Consider the following 27315-nt stretch of genomic DNA (forward strand, 5'->3'; position numbering starts at 1 on the left):
TTTGTTTATTTCTGGACTTCTGAGACATTTTTGACACTCCGAACACAACATGTTTCCGTTGGCTATCTTGATTGCTGATTTAACTTACCAGTCTTACACTAGTTTTTTTTTAACCGAATAAAAGCTTTAAATTCCATTAAAACACACAAAACTTATCCAAGTAGAAAAGTAATTTATCTTGCCTTTGGTAAGATGTATTTGTTATATATTTTTTACCCTTTTTTTTGTTTGTTTGTTGGCTTCTCTGCTGAATACCCAAAATTTCATTACAATGCGATTTCTTGATTTTTTGTGATGTTTTAAAAAACGGGATCGGGTTCAGCGTTGCGAACTGAGATAAAAAAAAAAAAAAATCTGCTAGATCAGAGAAAAGAAATCTCAAGAAAATCACTAGATTTTTAACTTTTGAAATTTTCAAAAACTGCCAATGCAAAACAAAAATCTCCAAAAAAGAAAAACACTATATTTTAACTTCCCACCCTACATAAAAATATTATGAATATACAGATATCTTTTTTCACTATAGATTTTTGGAATTATATTGAAGCGGTTAGCTCCCCATACAGCTCCCAAATTTTATCAGCTAGTTTTATCTGTTTTTCAGAATATTTTACAAATAAAAATAATTTATGATTTAAACATTTGCCAATTTTACAATACCTTTTTATTTTTGGTTTATTTGTATTATTTTCACATTTCCAAGTAAAATTAACATTGAAGGATAATATGTGTTCTGATACTATACTTTATCTTTTCTGCCATTTGTCAGTGAAGAAATCCTTTAAGATTGAAGATAAAAAAAAAAGTTACCTCAATCCCAAGTGCCTATTTTGGTGGGTAGTGAGGCTTTTTACTGCATTAAAAACCAATCTTGTGCCCAACTTTGCCATTGTAGAAAGGTAAATAAATTTTTTTTTTCACATGTAGAAAACTTTCTGTTTTTCATATTTGATCAAAAAATAAATGCCATAAACTTTGCTGAGGTGTTGACATATGCTGCTTCTTAGAAAAGGTGGTTCATGTTGACAAATGTAATAGTAAACATTGAATAAAATTAGTCAAAATAGATAAAAACATGAATGTTGGCTATTTGGGGAGGCGAGTGAGTAGGAACAACACAGTCATTCATTAAAGTGTACAATAGTTAATGGTGAAGAAATTTTAAACAATAACAAAAATCAATGGATATCTGATACCAAACACAGTAAAATTCAAGTATCTTTTATACGTGTGGAAACTGTTTTCAGTTTTTTTTCTTTCATTTCTTTCAGCAATCTTTATAACAAATAAATAGTTGCTTCTCGCTTAACCGTTGAGGACTTCATTGTAAAAAAAATCTATGACTACCGCTAACTTTAAAGTTGAGAGTGCAACTCAAACTAGAGTTAGTGGAAGAATAAGTCATTTGTTTACAACTTTTCAGGAATTAAGCCTTCTTACCCATTACGTGATAAGCAGCTGTTTGTTTATTTTTTTTATTCTAAAATTGACCAAACTCTACAAGTACCAAACAAACAAATAGTCAAAAGGCAATAAATTACCGAAGGCAATAAATTAGGCACCGCCAAAAATGGCCGAAAAATCAAGTTGTTGTTTTTTAAAACGAAATTACATTTATTAAAATCCATTATTTCTGAGTAACTTTTTTTTTCCAGAAAGATAAAACCCTGAATTTTATCATATAGAAAGCAGAATAATGTAAAACCTTTTCTACTATTTTTAATTAAATTTTAAATGTTAAAATTTCCCCAAAAGTTAACAATTGGCGTTTTTTGTTTTGCACAAAAAAACGTATATGAATAGTTAAAAAAAAAAAAAAAAAGGTGTTTGAAAGAATTAATTTGTTTATTTCTTGTCTAACTAAGATTTAGGGTGATTTTCTATGATAATATGCAAAAATATTATAATATAAGTACCTGGATTTCAAATAATTCCACTTATTCATATAGGCAACCAGTTACTTCGAGTCGATTTGATTACTCTGTTTACAAACTTTACATTTGTGCTTGATAAAAAGCAAACTATGGAAGACCGAAAAGCCAAAAAAAAAACTTATTTTTCAGTGACGAAAATTTCAATGTATTATTAACGCCGAGGCTGGCCAGTACCAGATGGGTGACCATTTGTATGAGTTTGGTTTTTAATGTGTACGTGTGTGGGGGTCAGGCTCTCCAAAATCGGGAGGGGGGACAATTTATAGCAGAATAAAAAAAATTATTCCAGTGCGTTTGGTCCACCATAGTCGAAAGGCGGCAAACGTTTCCAAACTGGATCGAAAAAATGATGCTATTTTTAACACAAAGGGCACAATATTTATCATTTTTTTTTTGTATCGATTCATCAAAGCATGCCCTGTTTAATAATGGTCATGCAATTTGGCTCGCTAAAAAGAAATTGTTAATTTATTTATAAAAGATTTTAAAATGGCTTTTTTCGTATAAATATTAAAAAACATTTTTTTTTTTGTTTTGTTTAACTTAAATTAATTATTTTACGTAACATATTCACCGAATTTCACACTTCAAAACTCAAAAGCGGGATAATTAGATACAATCGAAGTTCTGATATTCAGACATCAAAATAAGGTATGCAAACAAGTTTTTTTTTTTTTAAATCTATAATCCCGTCCCTTACAGCAACACAATATGTTTTGTTCAGTTTCAGATGATTATTTTAAGCATATTTGTACCCCTTAAAAACAAGGGGGGGTTGTAAGCAAAAAATATATATATATAAATATTGTTTATGAAAAATAAGTGCACTGTTATAAAGTTCATTCTTCTCTTAATAATCGCTGAAAATTTCGTATTGATTGGATAATTACCTGATTTTTAATAGATTTTTAAAAAGACGGTCCGTCAAAGAGTACTTGCCTGCCCCCCCCCCCCAGTTTTGGCGGTGCCTACAATAAATGCTACTTTTCTACCTACTTAAATGAGTTTAGTTTATGTTTTAAAGAATTTTCAAGTGCTTTTTTTTTTTTCTTGTTTGCTTTATCCAAAATTGCGGGTGTAAATAAATAAATAAAAACTGCTAGCCGCGAGATCAAAATTTTACCCACTCGATTGCAAACGAAATCTCTAGTGGGGAAACTGCTAAATTAGTAACGCTGATCGGGTGTCTTTGTTTATCTATAAAATTGGAACGTTGGTTTGTTTTGGACATCCATATGTCAACCAAAGGTAAACACAATGGTATGAACACACATCTTTAGTAGGCCTAAACAAAAAAAAAAGAAAAAAGAAAGAAGCCCCAATAGCAACTAAAAGAAAATAAGGTACTCATGCACTTATTGATCCGTGCTGAAATAATAACGTTATTATTTCAAAAGCCATTCTTAACATGGGGAGGGGCGCCGGGCGGGTGTTTTGTACCTATTCTGTAATTTAACCTTACAATTGAATAAAAAAAACATATCATAAAACTTTAATTAAACTTGGAAATATGATTTTAAAAAAAAATAGCGCCCATCAGTAAGTGCATTAGCACTAAAAATAATACTTACGTTTTGTTTGAAAATTTGCTTTCAAGAAAGAAACACTTTTGAAATTAAATGCCTTTGATTACGGGTAAACTCAGCAGTCAAGATGGCGAGTGGAAAAGCAGGTTCGCCAAAAATTAAAAGGATTAAGTTTAAATTTAATAATTATGAAACTGGGCCGATCTATTTTCACTGTTGAATATTACAAGTAAAATTATGGTGCTTATGCAGAGAAGGTACCATGCTTTTTTTTTTTTTTTAATTTTTTTTTGGTAACTATTTTTAAGCCAACTGTAAGTTTTACGATCTTTTGCTTAGATAATTGTTAGGTGAAAGTACAGAATGGTTACAAAACACCCCACTCCCAATGTTAATCCCAGGTTTCTAAATAATAACATTATTATTTCATTACAGTCCGAATTCTGCAGCAGTATCAAAATTATTTTATTTATTGCAATATTTTCATATCGGTTATCTTCAAGCTAACCCCCCCCCCTCTGACGCTTGCTGCGGCACTGTCAGACTAATCGGTGAATACTCAGTCCGTGTTGCTTTAGCAGTATCAGAATTTTGGGGGAATTTTTGGTAAATTTATACAAATACCGTGACAGCGAATTAGTAGAAAAAAATGTACCCTAACCCTAACCCTAACCCAGTTTTCAGATTCGTGTTCAGCACACCGAAACGTAACAGAATACTACGTAAAAGATTTTACTAATTCGCTGTCACGGTGTTTGTATAATAATACCAAAATAGTGTTGCTTTGCGTTAATAAAATTGACGATCAGTAGATACCTCCAACGAGAGACACAGATTTACCTCCCCTATATGTAACAGAACACGGTGTAACTAACTTTTGGTACTTTTACAGTTTAATCAAGACATTAAAAAATGAAAATATCGAAAAAAGGTTATATTGTATGTATCCGTTATGGAATGAAGTTCTCCCCCCCCCCAAAATTTGGTCAATTTTTACGACGTCATCAGCGTATTATAAGCATCCCAACCTCCCCATGTTAAGAACGGCTTTCGGAATAACCCCCCCCCAACCTCGACAGTCGTTAACATAGGGAGGTTGGGGTGTTTATAATACGCTGGGGTGGGGCAGTGGGGCACTGGGGGGGGGGGCACGTGGTAAAAATTAACGAAAAATTTTTTTACTTAATTTGATCAAGTAATTTTTTTTTTTATAGCGAAAAAACAATTTGTTATGATACTGAGCAAAAGGTAGTCATGTTTCGATTTTTAGGAAGAAAAGCTACTATTAAAGATGGAGAGGGAGTGTCGGCGCTTTAAACTGGGTTATCTCCCCATGACGTGTTCCAAAAATTCAAAGATCTACCCTTATTGCGCTCTCATAAAAACGTGTTTTTTTCGCTGTAAAAAAAAAAAAAAAAAAAGAACAAACTACTCGACCAAATTAAGTGAAATTTATTTTTGGAGATCCTCAGCCCAAAAAAGGAAACGTACAATATAACCTTTTTTTCGATATTTTCATTTTTTTAATGTCTTGATTAAACTGTACAAGTACCGAAAAGGCTTAAAGTAAACTAGTAATATTTTTTACAGCATACGAAAATAATGAAAATGCGAAACCAAGACCGTGTTTACATTATCGACGCCTTAAAACAACGTTCCTAAGTAGTGATCATTTTGAAGCCATAAACACACCCGTGTGGGGCCGTGTTCTAGATGTGTCAGAATGTTGGGGGATTTTTTGACACCCTTAACACAAAACTGCGAATGAAATATTAAAAAAATAGTAATTTCTCTTTTTAAAGTGTGTGTTTAATTTCTTTATGGAATATACTTCCAAAATAAACTAATTACAAAGTGCATGTGCGCGCTGATGCAGCCATTTTTTTTTATGTAATGAAATGAATTGAATTTTACGAGTTAAATTTTTTTTAATTTTTTCAATTTAAAAATTTAGCAAAATTTTCCTATTGGTTCAATTTTTACGATATTTGCAGGTTTAACGTAAAATTTTATGCTCGTTCCAATAAAATGAATATAATATTCTAGACCAACTTTTTAAAAAAATTTAATTTACCCCCCCCCCCAACTTTGTAATGTCTATTAAAATGAAAATAATTAATTTTCTCACCTAAGGTTTATATATCAACATTTTTTTTTTTTTTTACATGAAGGTCACCACTTATCAAGGCCCAGAAGCCACTCGGGATAAGGGTTATTTTGTGTACAGTAATCAATGGGATAGTGTTGCAGTATTCATTAGTATTGGAGATTTGATAAAGTGTCATTACTTAAGGGGACGGTTCATCAGGAATTTGTTTATGCTGGACTTGAAGACATCCATGTTGAAGTCAGGAGGGAAACAGGCAAGTGGCAGAGAGTTCCACAGGCGTGCAGTTCTAAGAAAGAAGCTTTGTTCATGGAATCTACATTTTGATTTAGGCACAGATAAAGAGTGGGGAAAATTTTTGACAGTGGTTTCAACTAGACGGGTGTTTATCGTGAAAGATTGGCAAGGGAGGACCAGAGATTGGAGCTCAGACGAGCACCTGCCATGGTAATAACGGTAAAACAAAGATATGCTCTCAATGTCCCTTCTGTGGGAGAGCGGTTGCATCTCCTCCTAAGCCACAAAGTCTATTTTGTACTCTGTCAAGGCAGAATAGGCTGTTTTTAGCAGCTCCTGCCTAGATGTGGCAGCAGTATTCCATCCTTGGAAGTACTTGGCTTTTATATAGATAGAGAATTGCATCAGAAGTGAGATATCTTCTGGAGCAGTAGAAGGATCCCACCATCTTTCCAGCGACCTTGGCAACAGACTTGATGTACATGTTCCATTTCATATCTGGAGTAAAGGTCAAGCCCAGAAGCTTGTCAAAACATGGGGCTTCCCTTAGCCACTGAATACAGTCATTCAAAAGTAAGCTCACACACACACACACACACACACACACACACACACACACACACACACACACACACACACACACACACACACACACACACACTTTTCTGACGTTTTTGTCTACTTCTTTTTCAAGAACTTTAAAACTTCTCAACAAACTTTCATCTTTCAAAGTATAATTATATATTTCTTTAAAATTGTTCATATAAATATATTTTGTTCTTTAACTCATGTTTTCTCACTTTCATTCCAGCATTCCCATTGTTTAATTAGCTCTTGCTAACTGGTGACCCATTCATAACATTTATGATTTTATACATCTTTTCCATTCACTAGTTTAAGTATATATATATATGTATATATTAGTTGTTAGTGCTATTTTTGGCACTTATTAAAGACATACTATCCCTAAACTATATTACCTATAGCCAGGGGCGGCCTTACAGATTCTCTACTCAAACCTAGGGTTCGTCGTGAAGAGTTATTTCTTTTATTAACTTTTCCTGGATCCTTAAGTTTTCTTATCAAACCCTGGACCATACTAATATCTAGGCAATCGCGCATATTAACTTACTCGAGTGTTTGCTTGTTTTTTATATTATCATTTTACCCCAAACAAGGCACAGTGCCATTTTGATGTCAGGGGCTATTAATTGGGACCAAATGGACAAGGATACTATGTAGGAAGTTCAGCAATAAGATAGCTGTTCACATTACAATTGAACTTTTGCATGTCAGTACCATCAGAGAAGCGAGGACCCAGGAGGGAATTCCAAATTCTAGCAGTTAAATAGAAGAAACTATTTGAGAAATAGGTTTTCCAGCATCTAGGGACCTCTACAGTGTAGGGGTGGGATTTTGCCGCTTGTCTGGTTGAGGGGGAACAAGTACTTTGAGTTCTTCAGAGTTCGATGCCTCCATTCAGTCTCAAAAGACAAAGGATACCTCCTGTAGGAGCAACTGCGCGTGTAATTGTGAGGCAAGGGTTGCGCGATCTCCAACAACACCTCTCCTGAATTGGTACCGTTTGAGTCTAGTGGCAAGAAGTTAAGGATGACTGGAAACAACTGGATGATTGGGGATAAGCGGAGAGCACATACAGCACCTAGAAGTCCCAAATGGTCACCCATTTAGTACTGACCAGGTTCAATGTTGCTTAACTACGGTGATCCAGTGGGAACTGGTGTGTCAATATGATTATGCCATGCTCTTCAGAGTACATGCCTTTAAAATACTTGTTAAACTGACACAGAGATGCAACATTTCAGCGAGAAGGCAGTCTGAAGTTTGGTTGCTAGTGTGGGGTTGGCAACTCTTCTTTTATTTAACCCTGCCTAAAAGGGAGAGGCAGATGCACCAGCTCAGATATGGCAACAATACTCTATGCATGGTTAAATAGTGACTTTGTAAAAGTACACGATACTCTCAGGTGTGAATAACCTTGGCAATAACCTCAATGTACTTGTTCCAATTCATGTCACCTATGAATATTAGGCCGAGATGCTTGAGCGAAGTACTTTCAGATAATGTAACATTAATTATGACAATCAGTGGTTAAGAAGGTTTCTTGTAATTATTAAAAGAAGGAGGCTTAGTTCTTGCAACATTTAATGTTGCCATCGATTTACAGCCCCATTTCACTACAGACTGGAAGTTTTCCTCTAAGGTTTTAGCCATTTCCTTAGTTGTGCACTTTCTTTCTCCTCAAGTCTGTTATAGAGCAAGGTGTCATCAGTAAATATACTCATCTCAGAGACAATTTTATCAGAGAGGTCATTTATGAATATCAAGAATAATAAAGGTTCAAGGATCTCCCTTGTGGCACACTTGCATTTATATTATGTGTTTTGACGTACAGCCATCAAGGACAACCTGGATTTTTCTCTTATTTAAGAAGAATTTGATTCTATTAAATATTCGTCCAGTAATACTATATGATTCAATTTCCCTGAGGAGACCATCGTGCCAAATTCTGTCAAAGGTTTTAGATATATCTGGAGCCATTGCCCTAGCCTCCCCTGCTTTGTCCAGTGCATAATGAAGATTACAGTTAGGATATCTGCAGTAGAATAGGCTTGCCTAACTCCATACTGTTAGTCAGAAAGAAATTTATTATTTATAAGGTGGTGGACTATTGCTTGATTGATTAAGGACTCAAAAATTTTGACAAAGGGAGGAAGGAGGCTAATACGGTGATAATTAAATGGATCAATTCTTTTGCCAGAATTCTAGAAAACTGGAATAACAGAAACAATTTTCCAGCACTCTGGAAAGTAGGATTCGTTAGAGCATTTGTTGAAGAATTCAGAGAGAACTGGGGCAATCTCAGTAGAGTATTTCTTTTAAATAGTATGGCAGGGATGAGATTAGACCCACACACCTTCAAGTTGTCTACTTTTTTTATGACACCATGAACATGGAAAGGGGGTGATTTTCAGAACATTGAATATGGCATCTGTCCTCAACAGTAAATTTGGGAGGGGGTGGTTTGTTGGATCTGAAGTGGAGTTGGAGGCAAACTGTTAAGCAAGGTTGTTGAATAATGGAGGAATTGTTGATTGCCCATTATTTACTACACTGTTATAAATTTTCCAAAAATCTCGAGCTCCTAATTTCTGTGACAATATTTTCTGGTGACTTCGGTATGCCTTCTCTTGGCAGTAGCCATTTTCCTCTTACAGTTATTTTTAGCTCTTATAAGCATTTGTCTATTTGCGTTGTACTTATATCAGATAAATCTGAAGTATGCATGCTGCCTTTGAGCAACGGCAGTTTCACAATTAGAAGTAAACCATTGGAGAGAGTGGGGCTTGCTATAGAACTTCCACATGGGAACATGCACTTCAATTACTGCTTTGAAACATTCAGTAGACTCATTTACACACTTCAGTAGAGAGAGAGAGAGAGAGAGAGAGAGAGAAAAGATACTACTCCATGAAGCATCTCTGATGTGATCCTTGATGGTTTACCAGTCATCCTTCTTGAAGTACCCTGTCATTTTAAATAAGGACTCTTCAACTTTGGGTGAAGAGTTTAAGGTGATGTCTACTAATATCATAATGTTATCAACATTTCCTACTTGGCTATGAGTAAACAATCCTCAGGAACTGTGGTTAGAAATAGGTCTAGAAGTGAGGCTTGCTGAATCTGTTGATTTGAGAGATGGGTTGGGAACGTGACTGTCTGTGATAGGAAATGGGATATAGAAAAGCTATGTGTGATGTTACCAGCTAATAATATCATAATATTGAAGGTATTTCACCATAAATGGTGTTTGGAATTATAATTTCATTCAATTGTTTAAAAAAAAAAAAAAACTGGTATTTGCCTGTTTGGTTGCATTAAACTTTAAAAGTTCATGGAAATACTTCAATAAATATTTAGAAACATCTATGCTTCTATACTTTTAAAAACCTTAATCTATGTGTGAGAGAAATTTTCGGCTCATTATGAAAAATGTAATTATTTTAAATTATTTTAAAATTCATGTACTTATCTTCTAATATTTTTGCATATTCTCATAGCAAATCTTCTTTATACATAAAAATATTAGATTAATTGATCCAGAAGTGCTTTCATGAAGACATTAAAATGTTAAAAAAAATAAAAAATAAAATATTAATAAATTAAGTCAATATTGGAATATCAAAACAAAGAGGTATTAAGTTGTTTTTTTTTTTTTAAATATATTTCCAGGGAATTTTAAAAGATATTAAAATTAACAGAATATTAACTGAGAATATATAACTAATTATATAGACATAAACCTAAGGTGGATTTAAAATATTATCTTTTTATCCTTATCTTTATATAATTCCGGCTTCTCTCCTCTTCTGATGAGAAGCATTTTAGTTTGAAATACCATGGCCTAAAGAGGTTTTCTATTATTGAAATTAAAGTTTTCCTTTTAACTGCCGAATACCATTAAATGTTCATGCAAAAAAAAAAAAAAGAACAGATTTTTCTTCTTTAGCTTGCAACGCTCTCGGCAAACACACACACACAAAAAAAAACGACAGTCCGTTTTCTCTTCCAGTTTCGACGTTCGTAGAAAATCCGTCTTTCTTTCTTCCCACTGACACGTGAATTAACCGTATGTTTGAACGACCTCGAGTGAACAATTTTCCCAACTTTTATATCATATCTAGAAAAAAAAAAAGGAAGAGACAGGGGAAAAAAATAGCTTCTCCCATCATGCCCTGCCTTCCCAAGATGCCCTTCGTATATATAAATGAGCTAGCCATGATTTCCTTCTTTTCCAAAGAGCGATCCAGATATGCCCAGTACGTTTTTTTCTTTCTTTCTAACCATATACCCCACACGCCCCCCTGATCTTCGAGATCAATAAGACACTTCATAATCCTTCATCCAAGCAAGCCTCCTCCTCTCACGTTGAGGCCTCTGGAGGACAACTTCTTGGGGGTTGACGTTTTCAGGTTCACTACAGACATTCTCGTCTGGTTGTAAAGAACCACAATGTGGGGCTAAGTCGAATTGGGGTGTATCGTTAGCTTCTTGGTGGATATCGACTTCCTCCTCTTAACTGCCATCACTGCGCACCGGCAGGGTTACACGACGAAGGTCTAGGTTATGCCGGGGAACACCATTCACCATCACGTTGTTCTTCGACTGCGTTCCCATTACGACCCCCCTCCCCCAGCGAGTGGTACATTTTGCATTGGGGGCTTCCCCCACACCTCCTCACCCACTTTAATGGTAGCTTCTTCACCCTCAATTCCTACCGTTTTGTTGCACGAATGCCGCCACTTATATGCGAAGATGGCTCTATGAGGCACAGTTGTCTCATCTTGTCTGGTTTTCGGTGAGATGTACCAAAACACCGCCTCCATGGGTGAAATGTTGCTTTTTTCCGCAGCAGCCTTGATGGTGCGATGATTCCTCTCCCCTATCCCATTGCCACTCGGCCGGAATAGCTTCTAGTATTGAAATTAAAGTTTTCCTTTTAACTGCCGAATACCGTTAGATGTTCATGCAAAAGAAAAAAAAAAAAAGTTTTTCTTCTTCAGCTTGCAACGCTCTCGGCACACACACACACACACACACACACACACACACACACACACACACACACAAAACGACAATCCGTTTTCTCTTCCAGTTTCGACGTTTGTAGAAAATCCGTCTTTTTTTCTTCCCACTGACACGTGCATTAGCCGTACATTTGAACGACCTCGAGTGAACAATTTTCCCAGCTTTTATATCCTATCTAGAAAAAAAAAAAAAAGAGGAAGAGACAGGGGTGGGGGGGAAATAGCTTCTCCCATCATGCCCTGCCTTCCCAAGATGCCCTTCGTGTATATAAATGAGCTAGCCATCCTTTCCTTCTTCTATCCCAAAGAGCGATGCAAATACGCCCGGTACGGGTTTTTTTTTTTTTCTCCCTCTCCTCTTTTTTTTTTTTTTTTTTTTTTCTAACCATATACCTCACAGGTTTCTTACCGTTTTCCCTTCTTACTTTCATCCTTATTGACCCAATAATGTAAGAAACTTTTCGGGAGAAATGAGTTATTTCCCTTGCATTTATGTCACGCGTTACAGGAAAACATGGTGGAATCGTTTGCCTGTTGAATCATGGAAATACGTGTTTTATTTAATATTCTAGAAATATTTAACTAATTGCGGCATAACAATTAAGTAGATAAAATTTCTTTTAGTTGAAAATGACGTAATAAGTAATTGTCATTGATTTTATTTTTGTTTTTTTATCAAACGAAAACTAAAATTTTTCAACTACCGGATTTCGCAATTATAAGAAAGAAGAACCAGAATAATAATGAAATAGTATGGTCCGTAAACATTTTAAACAACTTGCTGTCTCTTGTCCCACCGCTTATTCCTAAAATTTGTTTTTCTTATTAAAAAAAATAATTGATTAATTTACGTGATTCTAAATATACACTGTTATTTTAAATTTATATACTTGTTGCTAACTCAAATCGGTCACTAATGGATAGGTAATGCAAAATAAACTGCTTTCCACTAATTTCCCAACCATGTTTCTCTTAAAATAATTTATGTCGGCAATAGTAATGATTACCCTGTATTTGGGTAAAACAAAATTTAATTTAAGCGAAAACGAATGTTTACACTAAATATATTTGATGTTAACTTGCGCCATTTTCTTGCTAATAACCCGACCTATTTTTCTTTTTCTTTTTTTTTTTTAACAAGGAACGAATTTGTTTCTACACCGGTTGTTGAAATTTCTTTTTTATCTCCACGTGTTTTTACACAAAAGATTTCCAGTTTATTTTGCAAGTTTTTAAACCATGAATTCTTAAAAGGTGAGTTTTAAAAGCAAATATTATAAGCCAATATCAAAAAGTGTGCATAAAATTGTTAAATGAAACAAGAGGACTTAATTAAAAGAGCTTTTACCGCTTTTTTTGTGTGTTTGGGCGTTGGACTAGGTGTATCAGAATTTGGGGGGAATTTTTGACAACCCCAACACGAAACTGTGAATAACATATAAAAAAAAACTCGTAATTTCTCATTTAAGAGTGGTTTGTTTATTTTCTTGATGGATTATACTTCCAAAATAAACTATTAAAGTTGTATAAAAAGTAATAGAAATATTATTTTATTTTTTAAAAACCAGTGTTTAAAAAGTGGCGGCACGCTTCTAGGCAGACATTTTTTTAGGTAATGAAATCAATTGATTTTTACGAGTTAAATATTTAAAAAAAATTTTTTATTTTAAATTTAAAAATTTTTAACTTTAAATATCTATCTAAATTTATCTATTGATTCAATTTTTACGATATTTTCAGGGTCAATGGGAAATTGTTATGCTCTTTCCAATAAACCGAATATAATATTTTAGACAAACGTTTTTTTTTAATCCCCCCCCCATTTTGAAATGTCTATTTAGATTTACATGATTAATTAATGTAACAAAGTTTTATATATCACAAATTTAACATACTTTTGTGTGTTGTTTAAATTATGGGCGTTGGACTATGAAGGCTTTTAATAACAGCAAGGCGAAAGATTGAACAAATATAATGTGTGATAATTGGGTTGATTGACTTACCGAGGGTGGCTCGGTGGGAAGGGAAAGACACTCATGGCTGTGAACGGCCCGGCCTGGTGTTTGTTAATGAAGAAAATAGGATGTCTATTCCTTATAGCTTAAATAGACATTCCAGTCTCGTTTCAATCTCGCTGAACGAGAGATTGAGACTATAGAAAGAGTCACCTTTGTAGGTTGTTGTTGTAGTTTGTTCTTGTCATTGTTAGAGATCTATCAGACCGGTACGACAACTGTTAACAGCGCGTTATATTTACAAGAATACGTTTGCTTGTAAGCAACGAGGTAATTTTTCGTTGCAAGCTAAACGTCTTTTCTTCCCCCCCCCAATCGTCGGTAGGAAATATCGACAAATGTTAACATATAATGCCACTCATATTTTCGAAATTTATAAATGAGAAAAATAACGATTATTTAAAGGTATGTTTTTTGTCAACAGTTATGGGGGACTTCAATCACCAGTTTTAAGCAGGGAAGCCATTAGTTTTTAGGGATGTGCTTACACCGGTTTTAGTGGTTTTACTTTAGGGTATTTTCTAATGAGAAGTATTTTTGGGATGAGTCGGATTCAGAGAAATATTTCCAATGAAAAGGTTTCGCAAATTTTATAATCAAATGTGAGAAAAACGAGACATCCGGTAAACAAAACAAAATAATGAATTAAGAAGGTATATATTCACAAAAGAGATGTTTTATATATGTTTAAGGCGCTAGTGTACTTACTAATCTGCGCTATTTTTTAAATCGTATTTCCAAGTTTAATTAAAGTTTTATGATATGTTTTTTTATTCAATTGTAAGGTTAAAGTATAGAATAGGTACAAAACACCCTCCACTCCCCATATTAAGAATGGCTTTTTAAATAATAGCGTTATTATTTCAACACGGATCAATAAGTGCACTAGTACCATGTTTAAAATGGAAGTTTTACAGCAATGGGAAAACATAGAATGTTCGTGAATATTTTTAGAGTTCTTGTCAAAACTAGGTATGTGAAAAATGAATGGCCGATCCCTAAAATGCGTAAGCATTTTAAGCCCTACCTTCTTAATTTCACAAAAATTCAGGAAATCAACCCATTTTAATGAAATTTTAAGTATGTATCAATTAACAACCACAGATTATAATTAACCTATTATATATGTTTTTTAATTTTAGTGAAAATGTATTATTTTTGTAAACAAAAAACACATTTGCTAAAGTTAAAGACGCATGAATTTCTGTTTGCTTCTTCCTTTTTTTTTTTAAAAATAAAAATAAAACATTGTAGATGTTTAAAAAAGTTTAGGAACATTTCGAAAATAGCCACTAGAGTCCGTGTTAATTAAATCAATATAACTTGAAGAAAAATTAAGGTACTAGTGCACTTATTGATCTGTGCTGAAATAATAACGTTATTATTTAAAAAGCCATTTTTAACATGGAGAGGGGGGTGTTTTGTAACTATTCTATACTTTAACCTTACAATTGAATAAAAAAAAATCATATCATAAAACTTTAATTAAACTTGAAAATACGACTTAAAAAAATTGCGGATCAGTAAGTGCATTAGCACCAAAATTAATTTCTCAAACTATCGGTATTATCATTGCATTGTTTATTCAATATTTTCACCAAAAAATAATATGATTAAAAAAATATGATTTTAATAATAAAAACTTTAAATGTAATATTATATTATTTTTCTTGTATGCAAGATGGTTTAAACGTCAGTGTAAGAATTTTTTTTTAATCCTGAAAATAAGAAAAATTGAGATTCAGGGGTACTGAGAAAAATATAATTTTAAAAATAGTATTATTTTTTAATAATGATTAATTTAGACAAATACACGGGCAAAATTATAACAAAATACAAAAAGTTAAATAGACAGGATTTGCATCCTACCCATATTCTATGTAATCTATATATTAATGCAATAGCGTGTGTGTTATTTTGTGTCACGCTTACATCTTTTTTTCTTCTGAGTGACTTTCATTTAATTGTTATGACCTTCCATTTTTTGTAATAAATAAATGGTGAAAGTGCACTGGGGGACCACCCGAAGATTTACCTTTAAAAAGTTGATTACGAGGAGGTTGAAAATGAGAAAATGCCTTTCGGAATAAACACCCCCAACCTCCCCATGTTAAGAACGGCTTTCGGAATAAACACCCTTTGCAGATTGAACAAGCAGTGCGGCAACCGTGCATTGATCGTCTTCGGGTGGTCCCCCAGTGCACTTTCACCAAATAAATTTACCAAGAATTCTTCATAAGTTTTGGTTTTGGTTACAGCTGAAGGAACTCAAATTATATATATATATATATATATATATATTTTTTTTTTTTTTTTCATAACTTTTGGTTTTGGTTTCGATTCAAGCTAATGCACTCAAGTCATATGGATATATTTTTTTATTTTTGAAATCACAACTTTATAATCTATAAGAATTGATAGAAAATTGATTCTATAATAATATATACGAAATCTGTATTAATTAAAATATATTTAAGCATATTTTATGACCGTGCTATGTCGAGCATCCCTGCTACCTTAGATAAATACTTGTGCAGTTTTATAAAAAGAGCTACAGTAATATCAGTGTCTCCATTTATATTGAACATCTACAAAATGTCAACATCAACATATTATATACGGAGTCCGCTGTGGAAATTCCAAAGGTCCCGCTAGTTATTAATAAATTATTTTTGCTTGATTTTTCAGTGAATAAATTGTCAATGTCATCAGTGATTTTAATTGACCTTTTTTCACATTAAAAACGCACTTTTACTTTATTTTAAAAACGATTAGTTTATGGTTACAATACATTTGAAAATAAATCGAGTCATCATAAATAAATATTCTAATTAAATAAGTACTTTTTATTAAAACAATTAGGATTACCTTAATTAATGAATATTTTTTGTAATCTTTAAAATACAGAAATTAATATATAATTATGTTTCAATTTCTCTATAAAGTTTTTTAAAAAAATTGACTTTGTGACATTTTGGGCTTTCATAGAACATAAGCATCTTTAAAATACAGAAATTAATATATAATTATGTTTCAATTTCTCTATAAAGTTTTTTAAAAATATTGACTTTGTGATATTTTGGGCTTCCATAGAACATAAGCATCTTTAAAATACAGAAATTAATATATAATTATGTTTCAATTTCTCTATAAAGTTTTTTAAAAATATTGACTTTGTGACATTTTGGGCTTTCATAGAACATAAGCATCTTTAAAATACAGAAATTAATATATAATTATGTTTCAATTTCTCTATAAAGTTTTTTAAAAATATTGACTTTGTGACATTTTGGGCTTCCATAGAACATAAGCATCTTTAAAATACAGAAATTAATATATAATTATGTTTCAATTTCTCTATAAAGTTTTTTAAAAATATTGACTTTGTGACATTTTGGGCTTTCATAGAACATAAGCATCTTTAAAATACAGAAATTAATATATAATTATGTTTTAATTTCTCTATAAAGTTTTTTAAAAATATTGACTTTGTGACATTTTGGGCTTCCATAGAACATAAGCATCTTTAAAATACAGAAATTAACATATAATTATGTTTCAATTTCTCTATAAAGTTTTTTAAAAAATTGACTTTGTGACATTTTGGGCTTCCATAGAACATAAGCATCTTTAAAATACAGAAATTAACATATAATTATGTTTCAATTTCTCTATAAAGTTTTTAAAAATATTGACTTTGTGACATTTTGGGCTTCTATAGAACATAAGCATGATGCCTTTTCATTAGTTTTGTGAAGCCATGCTTGTTACTAATCTCTTGCTTTTGAAGACTAATTAAGTTATTTTTTTGTACAAACAAGGTGTTTTTTTTTAATTCAATATCTTAGGACTTTACTAATTATCTTTGAAATAGTTGCAGAAAATTAATATTTATCTTTCAAGGGATTTTTACAATGAATTTATTTAACTTCAAAATTTAGCCAAACTTGGCAGTTTCCAATGTTGTCATGAAAACATTTTTCATTATAACTTTTTTTTTTACCTATAAAAATATTTTTCCTTTTGAAAATTAACTTTAGGCTTTAATCTTTCAAATACAACCAAAAAGTAATCAGAAACCTACAAAAAAAAAAATTATAAACCAGCTTTCAAAACTATGTCAGTTTTCCACCATTAATACATGTACCTAGTAAAAATAAGGGGGTTCATTAGCTAAGATATTAGAAGTTTGGACCGAATCAATTAACAGCCATGAGTAAAATCATATACAAAACTTCTCTGCTCAATTAAATAAATTATAATTCATTGAAAGTTGTTTATAAGAGTTAGTATTCATTTGATTTTGTATTAGAATTCGAGTTAAGTGAAAAAGTTTGGAATATTTCCATGAATAAAGTTTATACAAATTTACAAACAATAATATGATGTGTTGTGTGTGCCTGTGTGTTTATTAACGTTTGTGTGCATGTAAGTGGAGTACAGACCAATAAGTCTCCTGTGTGTCATGAGTAAGTTGCTGGAATCCATATCTGATAGAGAAGTAGTCAACCACCTCAGCAGAAATAACCGTCTTAGTGACATGCAATATGGTTTCCATTCTGCCAGATCTACAGCATATATCTCCTAGGATTAATGAATCTCTCGACAAAGGCTTCCTTTCTAGGGCAATTGCTCTTGACATATCAAAGGCCTTCGATAAGGTATGGCATAAGGGTCTACTTCACAAGATTTCCAGCTACGGTATAATGGGAAATGTTTTCTCAATCATTAAATCATTTCTCTCTGATAGGCTCAGAAAAGTAGTGGTTGATGGGCAGAAATCAGAGGCCATAGTATTAATGCTGGAGTCCCTCAGGGGTCCATCCTGGGCCCAACTGTCTTCCTGATCTACATGAATGATCTCCCAAAACACATACTTAAATCATTCGGTGACATCTATGCTGATGACATGACCATCTATGGCAACACATCAAAGGCCGTAAATGATAAAGTTCTCTCTGATTCTCTCTCCTCTGATCTTGAGCGAGTGGTACAGTGAAGGAAAGAGGTGGCTTGTTACTTTTAATGCATCCAAAACCAAGCTCCTATCTTTACATCATCAACGCTCTGATCCCCATCTGACATCAATTGAAATGGACGGCTCTTGTCTAGGGGAGGCTCCATATTTTGATAAGCTTCTGGGATTGACCTTTACTCCTAATGTGAAATGGAACACATACACCAAGTCTGTTGACAAGGTCGCTGGAAAAATGGTAGGATCCTTCTACCACTCCAGAAGATATCTCACTGCTAATACAATTCTCTATCTATATAAAAGCCAAGTACATCCAAGGATGGAGTACTTCTGCCACATTTAGGTAGGAACTGCTAAAAACAGCCTATCCTGCCTTGACAGAGTACAAAATAGACTTTGTGGCTTAGTGGGGGATGCCCTTTTCTCTTCCCTGCAACCTCTCTCCCACAGAAGAGACGTTGTAAGCCTGTCTTTGTTTTATAATTACTGCCATGGCAAGTGCTCGTCTGAGCTCCAATCTCTAATCCCCCCTTGCCAATCTTTCACGAGAAACACCCGTCTAGCTGAAACCACTGTCAAAAATTTTCCCCACTCTTTATCAGTGGCAAAACCAAAACGTAGATTCCATAAACAAAGTTTCTCTTTTAGAAGTGCACACCTGTGGAACTCTCTTCCGCTTGCCTGTTTCCCACCTGACTACATCTTGGATGTCTTCAAGTCCAACATAAACAAATTCCTGATGAACCACCCCTTAAGTAAGACACTTTATCAAATCTCCAATACTATTGATTACCATGATACTATCCCATTGATTACTGTACACGCAATAACCCTTATCCCCAAGTGGCTTCCGGGCCTTGATAAGTGGTGACTTCCATGTAAAAAAAATGAAAAAAGATGTTGCAGAGATTGGCAAATAGAATGGGGCACCCAGCGACACCAATCAGGTTAACTGGGTTCCACTGGTTTATTGAATAAAAACCTGGCTTTTAAAGGGTAGTTCTCAGAAAGACCATTTCAAATAAATTCAGAAAGTTTTCTGATTAGTCCAAAATATAATTATTTGTTTTATTCGGGCTAGTGTATATGCAGACGATATACATACAAACGCGTTCATGTATTTGGATTTTGGACGTCGATGTGTACACATTGATTTTATTTTAATATGTCGTGTTAAGTAAAACAACAGTACTTAACTGTCATGTTGAAAATAGTAATATATCCAAAAATTATGAAAATTCATTGAGTAGAAAATTATTTCTAGTTCAAATTAATTTTTACGGAAAATTGGGTAGAAAGTGCATTTTTCTTAGATATGAACAGCTTGAAGATTGCGAATACAGGTGACATACTTATCTCATATTTTGTCACTTTAATGGTTGATATACTGCTTTAGACTATAGCGATATACTTTTTTACTAAAAACACAATAGCATACAAACATTAAAAATTTTCATGGATTGGATTTCGAAATTTTCAATTAATAAAATTAAGATCGTGATAACTACATTAATTTATTATTATTTATAAGTTTAGATTATGAATAAGACAGGGAAAAGTAATTGCCCTTAAATAATCCCATTTTTTTTTTTTTAAATAAAATTTATTTAAAATATTCAACATTTCTTTAAGATGAAGGAATTCTCTACTTTTATGGACTTTTTTAACGGGAGGTATTCATTGTTTTGTTTTTTTTGTTAAAAACGATCATTTTCATATTTAATTTCATTTCACTCACAAATTGATTAAATTTAGAGATAAAATTTTGAAGATAATATAATCATTTTTTTCTTTTTGTTTTTTTCCAGTGTATTTCCTGTTTTATGGAGAAACATGTAAGTTGAAAAGTATGATTTATTTATTTGTTTTGTGTGAGTTTTCTGATTTCTCACAGTAAATTCTGTCTTTTACCTTAGATATTTTTGGAAACTATTTACAAAAGGTGAATGTTATCCAAATACAGAATCCAATTTCATGTTTTGCTTGTTTGGGGCAAAGAAAACAAAATCAAATTGGTATCAATCCTTTTAAAGCAGGTTTTGGGTTAGGGTTAGAACTACTATTTGTATCTTATCTAATGCAACCTCTGACTTTCTTCAAATGCATCTTTTCCAACTTTGAATTGTTTACGTATCAATTTCAGAAACATGTACAAGATTTTGAATTGAGCATTTTATTTAATTTATGGGGTAGATTGTTCTTCTTTTGCCAATAATTCGGTTGTTTTCTTTAATGATTATGTGTTGAAGAGTTTCTTGTTGTTTGTAAAACATTTCTCTTTTGACCTTTTTTAATATTTAAATTATATCTCTCCCCCCAATTTATTCCTTCTAAATCTCTCTCTCCCTCATATACACAGATTTCAGTGTTCTGTTCTTACTTTGTTTACATAAAACTTTTTAAAACAAATTGACATCAACGAGGCTTTCTATCAATAGCCAAGTTCATTTTAAAGCAGGTTTTGTATTATTTACAGGATTAGGAGTACTATTTTTATCTTGGTTTTCACATCATTATGACTAATACAACTTCTGCTTTTCTTCACGAAAATTTTTCAGTGTTTTTCAGCATATTTTTCAGTGTTTTTCAGCATATTTTTCAATGTTTTTCAGCATATTTTTCAATGTTTTTCAGCATAGTTTTCAATGTTTTTCAGCATATTTTTCAGCATATTTTTCATATATGCTTTTCACATCATTTCTTGAAATGCATCTTTTCTAACTTTGTATCAAATTCAGAAACATGTACAAGATTTTCAACTGAGCATTTTATTTAATTTATTGGATAGATTGTTTTCTTTAATCATTACATTGTTGAAGAGTTTCATGTCTTTTGTAAAGCGATTCTCTTCAACTTTAATTTTCTGATTTTTTGCAGTAAATTCTGTCTTTCTATTTAGATATTTTTTGGAAACAATTTATTTACAAAAAGGTGAATTTTATCCAAATACAGAATCCAATTTCATGTTTTGCTTGCGTTGTGCAAAGAAAACAAAATCAATCAATCCTTTTAAAGCAGGTTTTGGGTTAGGGTTAGAACTACTATTTGTATCTTATCTAATGCAACCTCTGTCTTTCTTCAAATGCATCTTTTCCAACTTTGAATTGTTTACGTATCAATTTCAGAAACATGTACAAGATTTTGAATTGAGCATTTTATTTAATTTATGGGGTAGATTGTTCTTCTTTTGCCAATAATTCGGTTGTTTTCTTTAATGATTATGTGTTGAAGAGTTTCTTGTTGTTTGTAAAACATTTCTCTTGGACTTTAGCAATGAGTAGTTGGTGGCTTTTGTATGAGGAGTAAAGAGCTTTCTGCACTCCAGCATCGATCTCTCTCCTGGCAAATCCCACTTTGTCTTGTCCTTGTTCTTGATGCACATTTGTTTTTAGCTGCTTCTCCAAAATCGTAATTGATCAGAACATTAGTTTATGATCCTTCTTGCTGATCATTGCTTCCATATTTCCATTACATTTCTCCAGCTCACATCTCAAGGAGAGCCTAGGGAAATGACAGTCTTTTAAGCAGAAATCACACCACTCTCACACAGAATAAGAAATAAAATCACACCACTCTCACACAGAATAAGAAATAAAATCACACCACTCTCACACAGAATAAGAAATAAAATCACACCACTCTCACACAGAATAAGAAATAAAATCACACCACTCTCACACAGAATAAGAAATAAAATCACACCACTCTCACACAGAATAAGAAATAAAATCACACCACTCTCACACAGAATAAGAAATAAAATCACACCACTCTCACACAGAATTAGAAATAAAATCGCACCACTCTCACACAGAATAAGAAATAAAATCACACCACTCTCACACAGAATAAGAAATAAAACCTAAAACATTGTAAATGAATGATAGGAGGAGAAATTTGTTATTTAAGTTACAATTAAGGGCAGATAATTCACTCTCTCAGCTCCCAAACATTAACAAGAATAGATGTAATTACCAAGTCTCCCTGTCAATTGGCAGGGGTGGGAGCGAAGACGGCAGATGTGGCTAAAATTTGACCTTTTTAAATATTTAAATTATATCTCTCCCTCCAATTTATTCCTTCTAAATCTCTCTCTCCTTCATATACACAGATTTCAGTGTTCTGTTCTTACTCTGTTTACATAAAACTTTTTAAAACAAATCGACATCAATGAGGCTTTCTATCAATAGCCAAGTTCATTGGCAACAACAGCAGAGAAAATGCATAAATTTTTATTCGTCTGCGAAGGTGAGCTGCAATTAAGATTTCTTTAAATTTTGAATTCAGCATGATTCATCATAATACAGAACATTTTTGAGATGAAGATTGATTATTCATATAATTTGGATTCTTCGGACTACTGCTTTTCAGTGATTTCTGCATAATGTTTCAGTCAACTCTTTTCAGGTGTGTCTTGTCAAACTTGTCTGCAAGGACCTGTAGTGCAGTAGATAGAGTACTCGCTAACATTCAAGTTAAACTCTTCTGGAGGTTGAAGGTTCAATCCCCGATGTAAAATACAATGGCAAAGTACTTACGACGTTTACCCATGGTTGATAGAACGAGTGCATGCTACCTCCGTGGATATAAAGGATTTCGTTAGAAATTCTGTGGAGATTCCCCGAGTTCAACAGAAAGATTTCTGAATCTAACAAAGTGCGCAAGAATAAAGTTGGAGGTTACATCAACCAAAACATTGAGAAAATAATGCTCAACTACTTCAAACATATCAGATATACACATGAATCTTTTTTCACAAATTATAATAAATGATGATGCAATGTTTAATAAACCCAAGTATTTACACACAAATATAAACATACACAAGCACATGCTCTCATATTTCCCTCCTGAAATCCATTAATTTACATGTGAAAGAATTAGCAGCATTAAGAAAAAAATCTTTAGAAGAGTCAAAGTCTTTAGCAGCAAAGGTAACATGCTATCTGTTATTTTTTTTGTTATTAGATTACAAGCTATTTTGGCAATAAATGGAGGGGTTTAAATACGAGTCCAGAGTTTGATTTTTTAAAGTTGGCATCAGCATGTTTTGTAGAATTGCTTATATAATGTGAACGTCAGACTTTTTTAAAATTGCTATGGCGCATTTGAGAGCTAGACTTTGTGAAAATTGTTGTGCTATGGAGAATTTTAAATTGCACGATGACAATTTTCACAAAGTCTAGCTCTCAAATACTTATTTAAAATTTTCTATAGCATGACGGCAGTTTTCACAAAATCTGATACTTGAATACTCATGGAGAATTTTAAATGAGCATTCGAGAGTTAAACTTTGTAAAACTTGTCATGCCGTAGAGAATTTTAAATAAGCACTAGATATGTAAGTTTACACTTCCTTTGCTTGATATATAATATGTTAAAATATTTTACTGGTGTGATATTAATTAGTTAATTAAAAAGTCATATTGTTTGGATGGTTAAAAGCATCAGGTTTGAATTAGCCAAGTTTAATTGTTAGATTACAATTTAAAAGATAGCCTACTTGGCCTTTTGGTCAAGATCAAAGTGTAGTATCTGTTCTTCAGATGCTGCACTTTCATTTTTTTTTCTCTTTCGGTGGAGGATCAGTCCTTCACGACTGAGACAATTTTTTATTTTTGTACCTTTTCTCCACGTTAAAATACGACCTTGGTGTCTAACTCTGTCCCGTGGGGAGGCATAGTAAATAGGTACAATTTAAAAGATAGATAAATTTAAAGGATAGATAAATAAAGATCTGTTAGACATATATTTGGAAGTCAATTTCTAAAAACTGTTCCACAGATGCCAGCATGTAAAACACCAAACTGAACATAATGATGATAATAAATGACAGGCCATACTAAGAATATAATAAACATTACTTAAAACACAAGGAGAACAATCTATCTCTATTGATTAAATAAAGAGTTTAGTTCAAAATTGTTGTGTTCCTGTAAGGGTTCAGAAGAAGAACATAACTTTGTAATTAGTGTGAACAAAATATATTGAACAAAAAAAAACAAAATACAACAAATTAAGCCATGTGTGCGTGACCCTATACCGCAAGGTAAAATACCAGGTTGAGAAACTGTGCAGTCTATCCTTCTCTCGGGGGTAGATGGGACTCTTTTAAGCCATGCTAGGCAACCCATCTAGTGATGGCGTCACAATAAAAAAATACCCTTAATAGCCCTGGCGAAGCATCATGTATTCAGCTACTGACAAGATTTGAATTATGCTACAAACTTGTGTAGTGAGTTCAATCTCGGCTATAGCCGTGTTGGGTAGTTGGATGGTGTGTGACGTGCATATTCACTCAGTTTTTATTGTAAGTCAAAGAGTTTATTATTGTCCGTAGAGTGCTGTCTTAAAACCAATTTGCTTCGGACTGATTGAGCTCTTTGATGATTGTCCATCTAGGGAAAGGATCCCTTTGATTTCAAAACCGAAGTATATAGGTCTCTTTAAGCAAGTCTATAGTAAGCATCTAGGTGAGAGAAATTGATGTAAAAACCTATAACCAAAAGGATTACTGGTTATCTTCCCTTGTTATGTCATCTCGTTATAATCATGCATAACTTGTGTGCTAACAACAAGTGACATATTTTCCTGGTCTTTCTAGTAAAAGGGAGAGTTCATTATTATCCATAGGTTGGACACACCATAACAGAAATTCTATACAAATTCCCAAGCCTGACAAAACGGTCAGCGATTATATAAGCTGAAACACTGTGAGAATAACATTGAAGATGAGAACATAATCAAAATAATTTAATTTCTCTGTGTAAATATTTAGATCTATAAAAACTTTGCTTTATTTATACATTTAAACTATTCCGGAAAAGTCTTGGATTTGTCGTTTTAGATGAATAATATCATCTTGTTTATTTACAGATCAAAACTATTCCAGAAAAAGGTTGATGAAAGACTTGGATCTGATTTTGGATGATTTTCAAAATTGAATAACAACAAAGAAAGTCTTGGATCTGTTTTTTTTTTCTTTTTAGATGATTGCAGTATTTTCAGAAAAATTTTTTTTTCGTCAAGAAGTAATGGAGGGTTCTGTAGGTAATCCACAATTTACATGTGGAGAATGCAAATCCACATTTGCTCATCAATCGTCTCTCACAAATCATGTGCGAATTCACACAGGTGAAAAACCATATTCTTGTAAAGTTTGTGGAGTTGCCTTCTCACAGACATCGTCGTTGAAAACGCATATGCGCACGCATACGGGTGAGAAGCCATATTCTTGCAAAGTTTGTGGTTGTGCGTTCTCACAGAACTCCATTTTGAAAACACATTTGAGGACGCACACTGGCGAGAAGCCATATTCTTGCACAGATTGCGGAAATGCATTTACGAGAAAGTCTGGTCTGGAGGACCACATGCGAACGCATACTGGAGAGAAGCCGTATGCTTGCACCATTTGTGAATCTGAATTCTCACAGAAATCGCAGCTGAAAAGGCACACAAGAACACATACGGGTGAGAAGCCATATTCTTGCAAAGTGTGTGCATCCACATTCTCGCAGATTGCAAGTCTCAAAAACCACATGCGTACGCACACAGGCGAGAAACCATATTCTTGCAAAATGTGTTCGTCTGCATTTGCTCAGCTTTCGGGTCTGAAGAATCATACGAGAACACACACCGGTGAGAAGCCATTCTCATGTGATGTCTGTCAGTCGTCGTTCTCGCAGAAATCTCAGATGGAATCACATATGCGAATTCACACGGGAGAGAAACCATATTCTTGTGAAGTTTGTAGCTTTGCATGTTCGGAGAAATCATCACTGAAACGACACTTAAGAACACACACTGGAGAGAAACCATATTCTTGTAATGTTTGTGCAATGGCATTCTCGCACAAGTCTGGTCTAGATAAGCATATGCAAAAACACACATGATACTTTTACAGTAACAACACTATGCTGAATACTTCACCAGACTAGATGAATTCTTGTCCTGGAATCAAGTAAGTCAAAATACTGATATATTATGAAATACTTGGAAACAATTGCCGGAAGACCAAATTGTTACAAAATACAGTTGGTAAATCAAAGCAAAATTAATAATTAATATTCTTAAGTTTTTTACTAACTCCAAATTTGAGAAGTAAAGCTAATATTAATAGAACAATCGGATATTTATTTGTCTCATTCAGAGATCATGTATTAATTTAAGGAAGGGAACACTTGATTTTTTGAGAACTTTGAAGTAAGATGAAACAAAAGCGAAAAACATTTTTGTCAAGTGTGTGACTCATTGTTTTCACATTTTTAAGTTTAAAAATGTATATAAATGGAAAGGTCACAGTGTTTGGTGACAAAGACATACAGGCAGACACATACATAAAAGATAAGGCCAAACATTGTAATATGAAAAAAAACTGCACTCATTATTGATGTCACCGTTCCCAAATGACTATGGCTTTATGAGAGTTGAAAACGAAAAAGTAACAAAAATATCAGGACCTGAAAATGATTTGAAAGCAACATAGTTCTGAAAGAAAATATACATTATATCGGTTGTGATAGAAGCAGCTAAATTAAAATAAAAATACCTGGAAGACTAAGCTGTAACAACATACAGCTAGCAACTATAAAGGGAACAATGTCTATTCTTAAAAAGCCATCGCATATAAACCCAAATCTTAATGAAATCAAGTGTTAGTTCCAGCAGGAGTTAGCTCCCTTGATTTTTTAAAACTAATTGAAGTAAACTAAAAAAGAGGATAGAATTTGAATGTCTACTAGACACAAGATAGAATTGGAATGCGTGCTGGTATTGAATGGGTTACGTTGATATTTAATAGCCCCTAGATCAAGATAAAGAAAATTATAACTAGACTCATGAAAAGGAATTAAAAAAATTTCCTGGCAAATATACCCAATGAACCAAGTGCAAGAGAGATTCAAACAATTCCA

At 33.1% G+C, this 27315-nt stretch overlaps 1 protein-coding gene and 1 long non-coding RNA gene across 2 annotated transcripts; both read left to right on the plus strand.

Moving 5' to 3' along the window:
• Positions 1-12429: 12429 nt before the first annotated feature.
• LOC145296914 (uncharacterized) lies at positions 12430-25402 on the plus strand. Its single transcript, XR_013870071.1, has 3 exons — positions 12430-12667; positions 20212-20238; positions 25280-25402. It is a non-coding gene; the product is annotated as an uncharacterized LOC145296914 (long non-coding RNA).
• On the plus strand, positions 25393-26295 carry LOC145296912 (uncharacterized). Its single transcript, XM_080143077.1, has one exon. It carries the CDS (start codon positions 25393-25395, stop codon positions 26293-26295), a length of 903 nt encoding a protein of 300 aa, XP_079999203.1.
• Positions 26296-27315: the final 1020 nt, after the last annotated feature.

This window comes from Euprymna scolopes, chromosome 17 (genome assembly GCF_053919585.1).
Source record: "Euprymna scolopes isolate OS-2025 chromosome 17, ASM5391958v1, whole genome shotgun sequence".
In the NCBI taxonomy this organism is placed as follows: Eukaryota; Metazoa; Mollusca; class Cephalopoda; order Sepiida; family Sepiolidae; genus Euprymna; species Euprymna scolopes.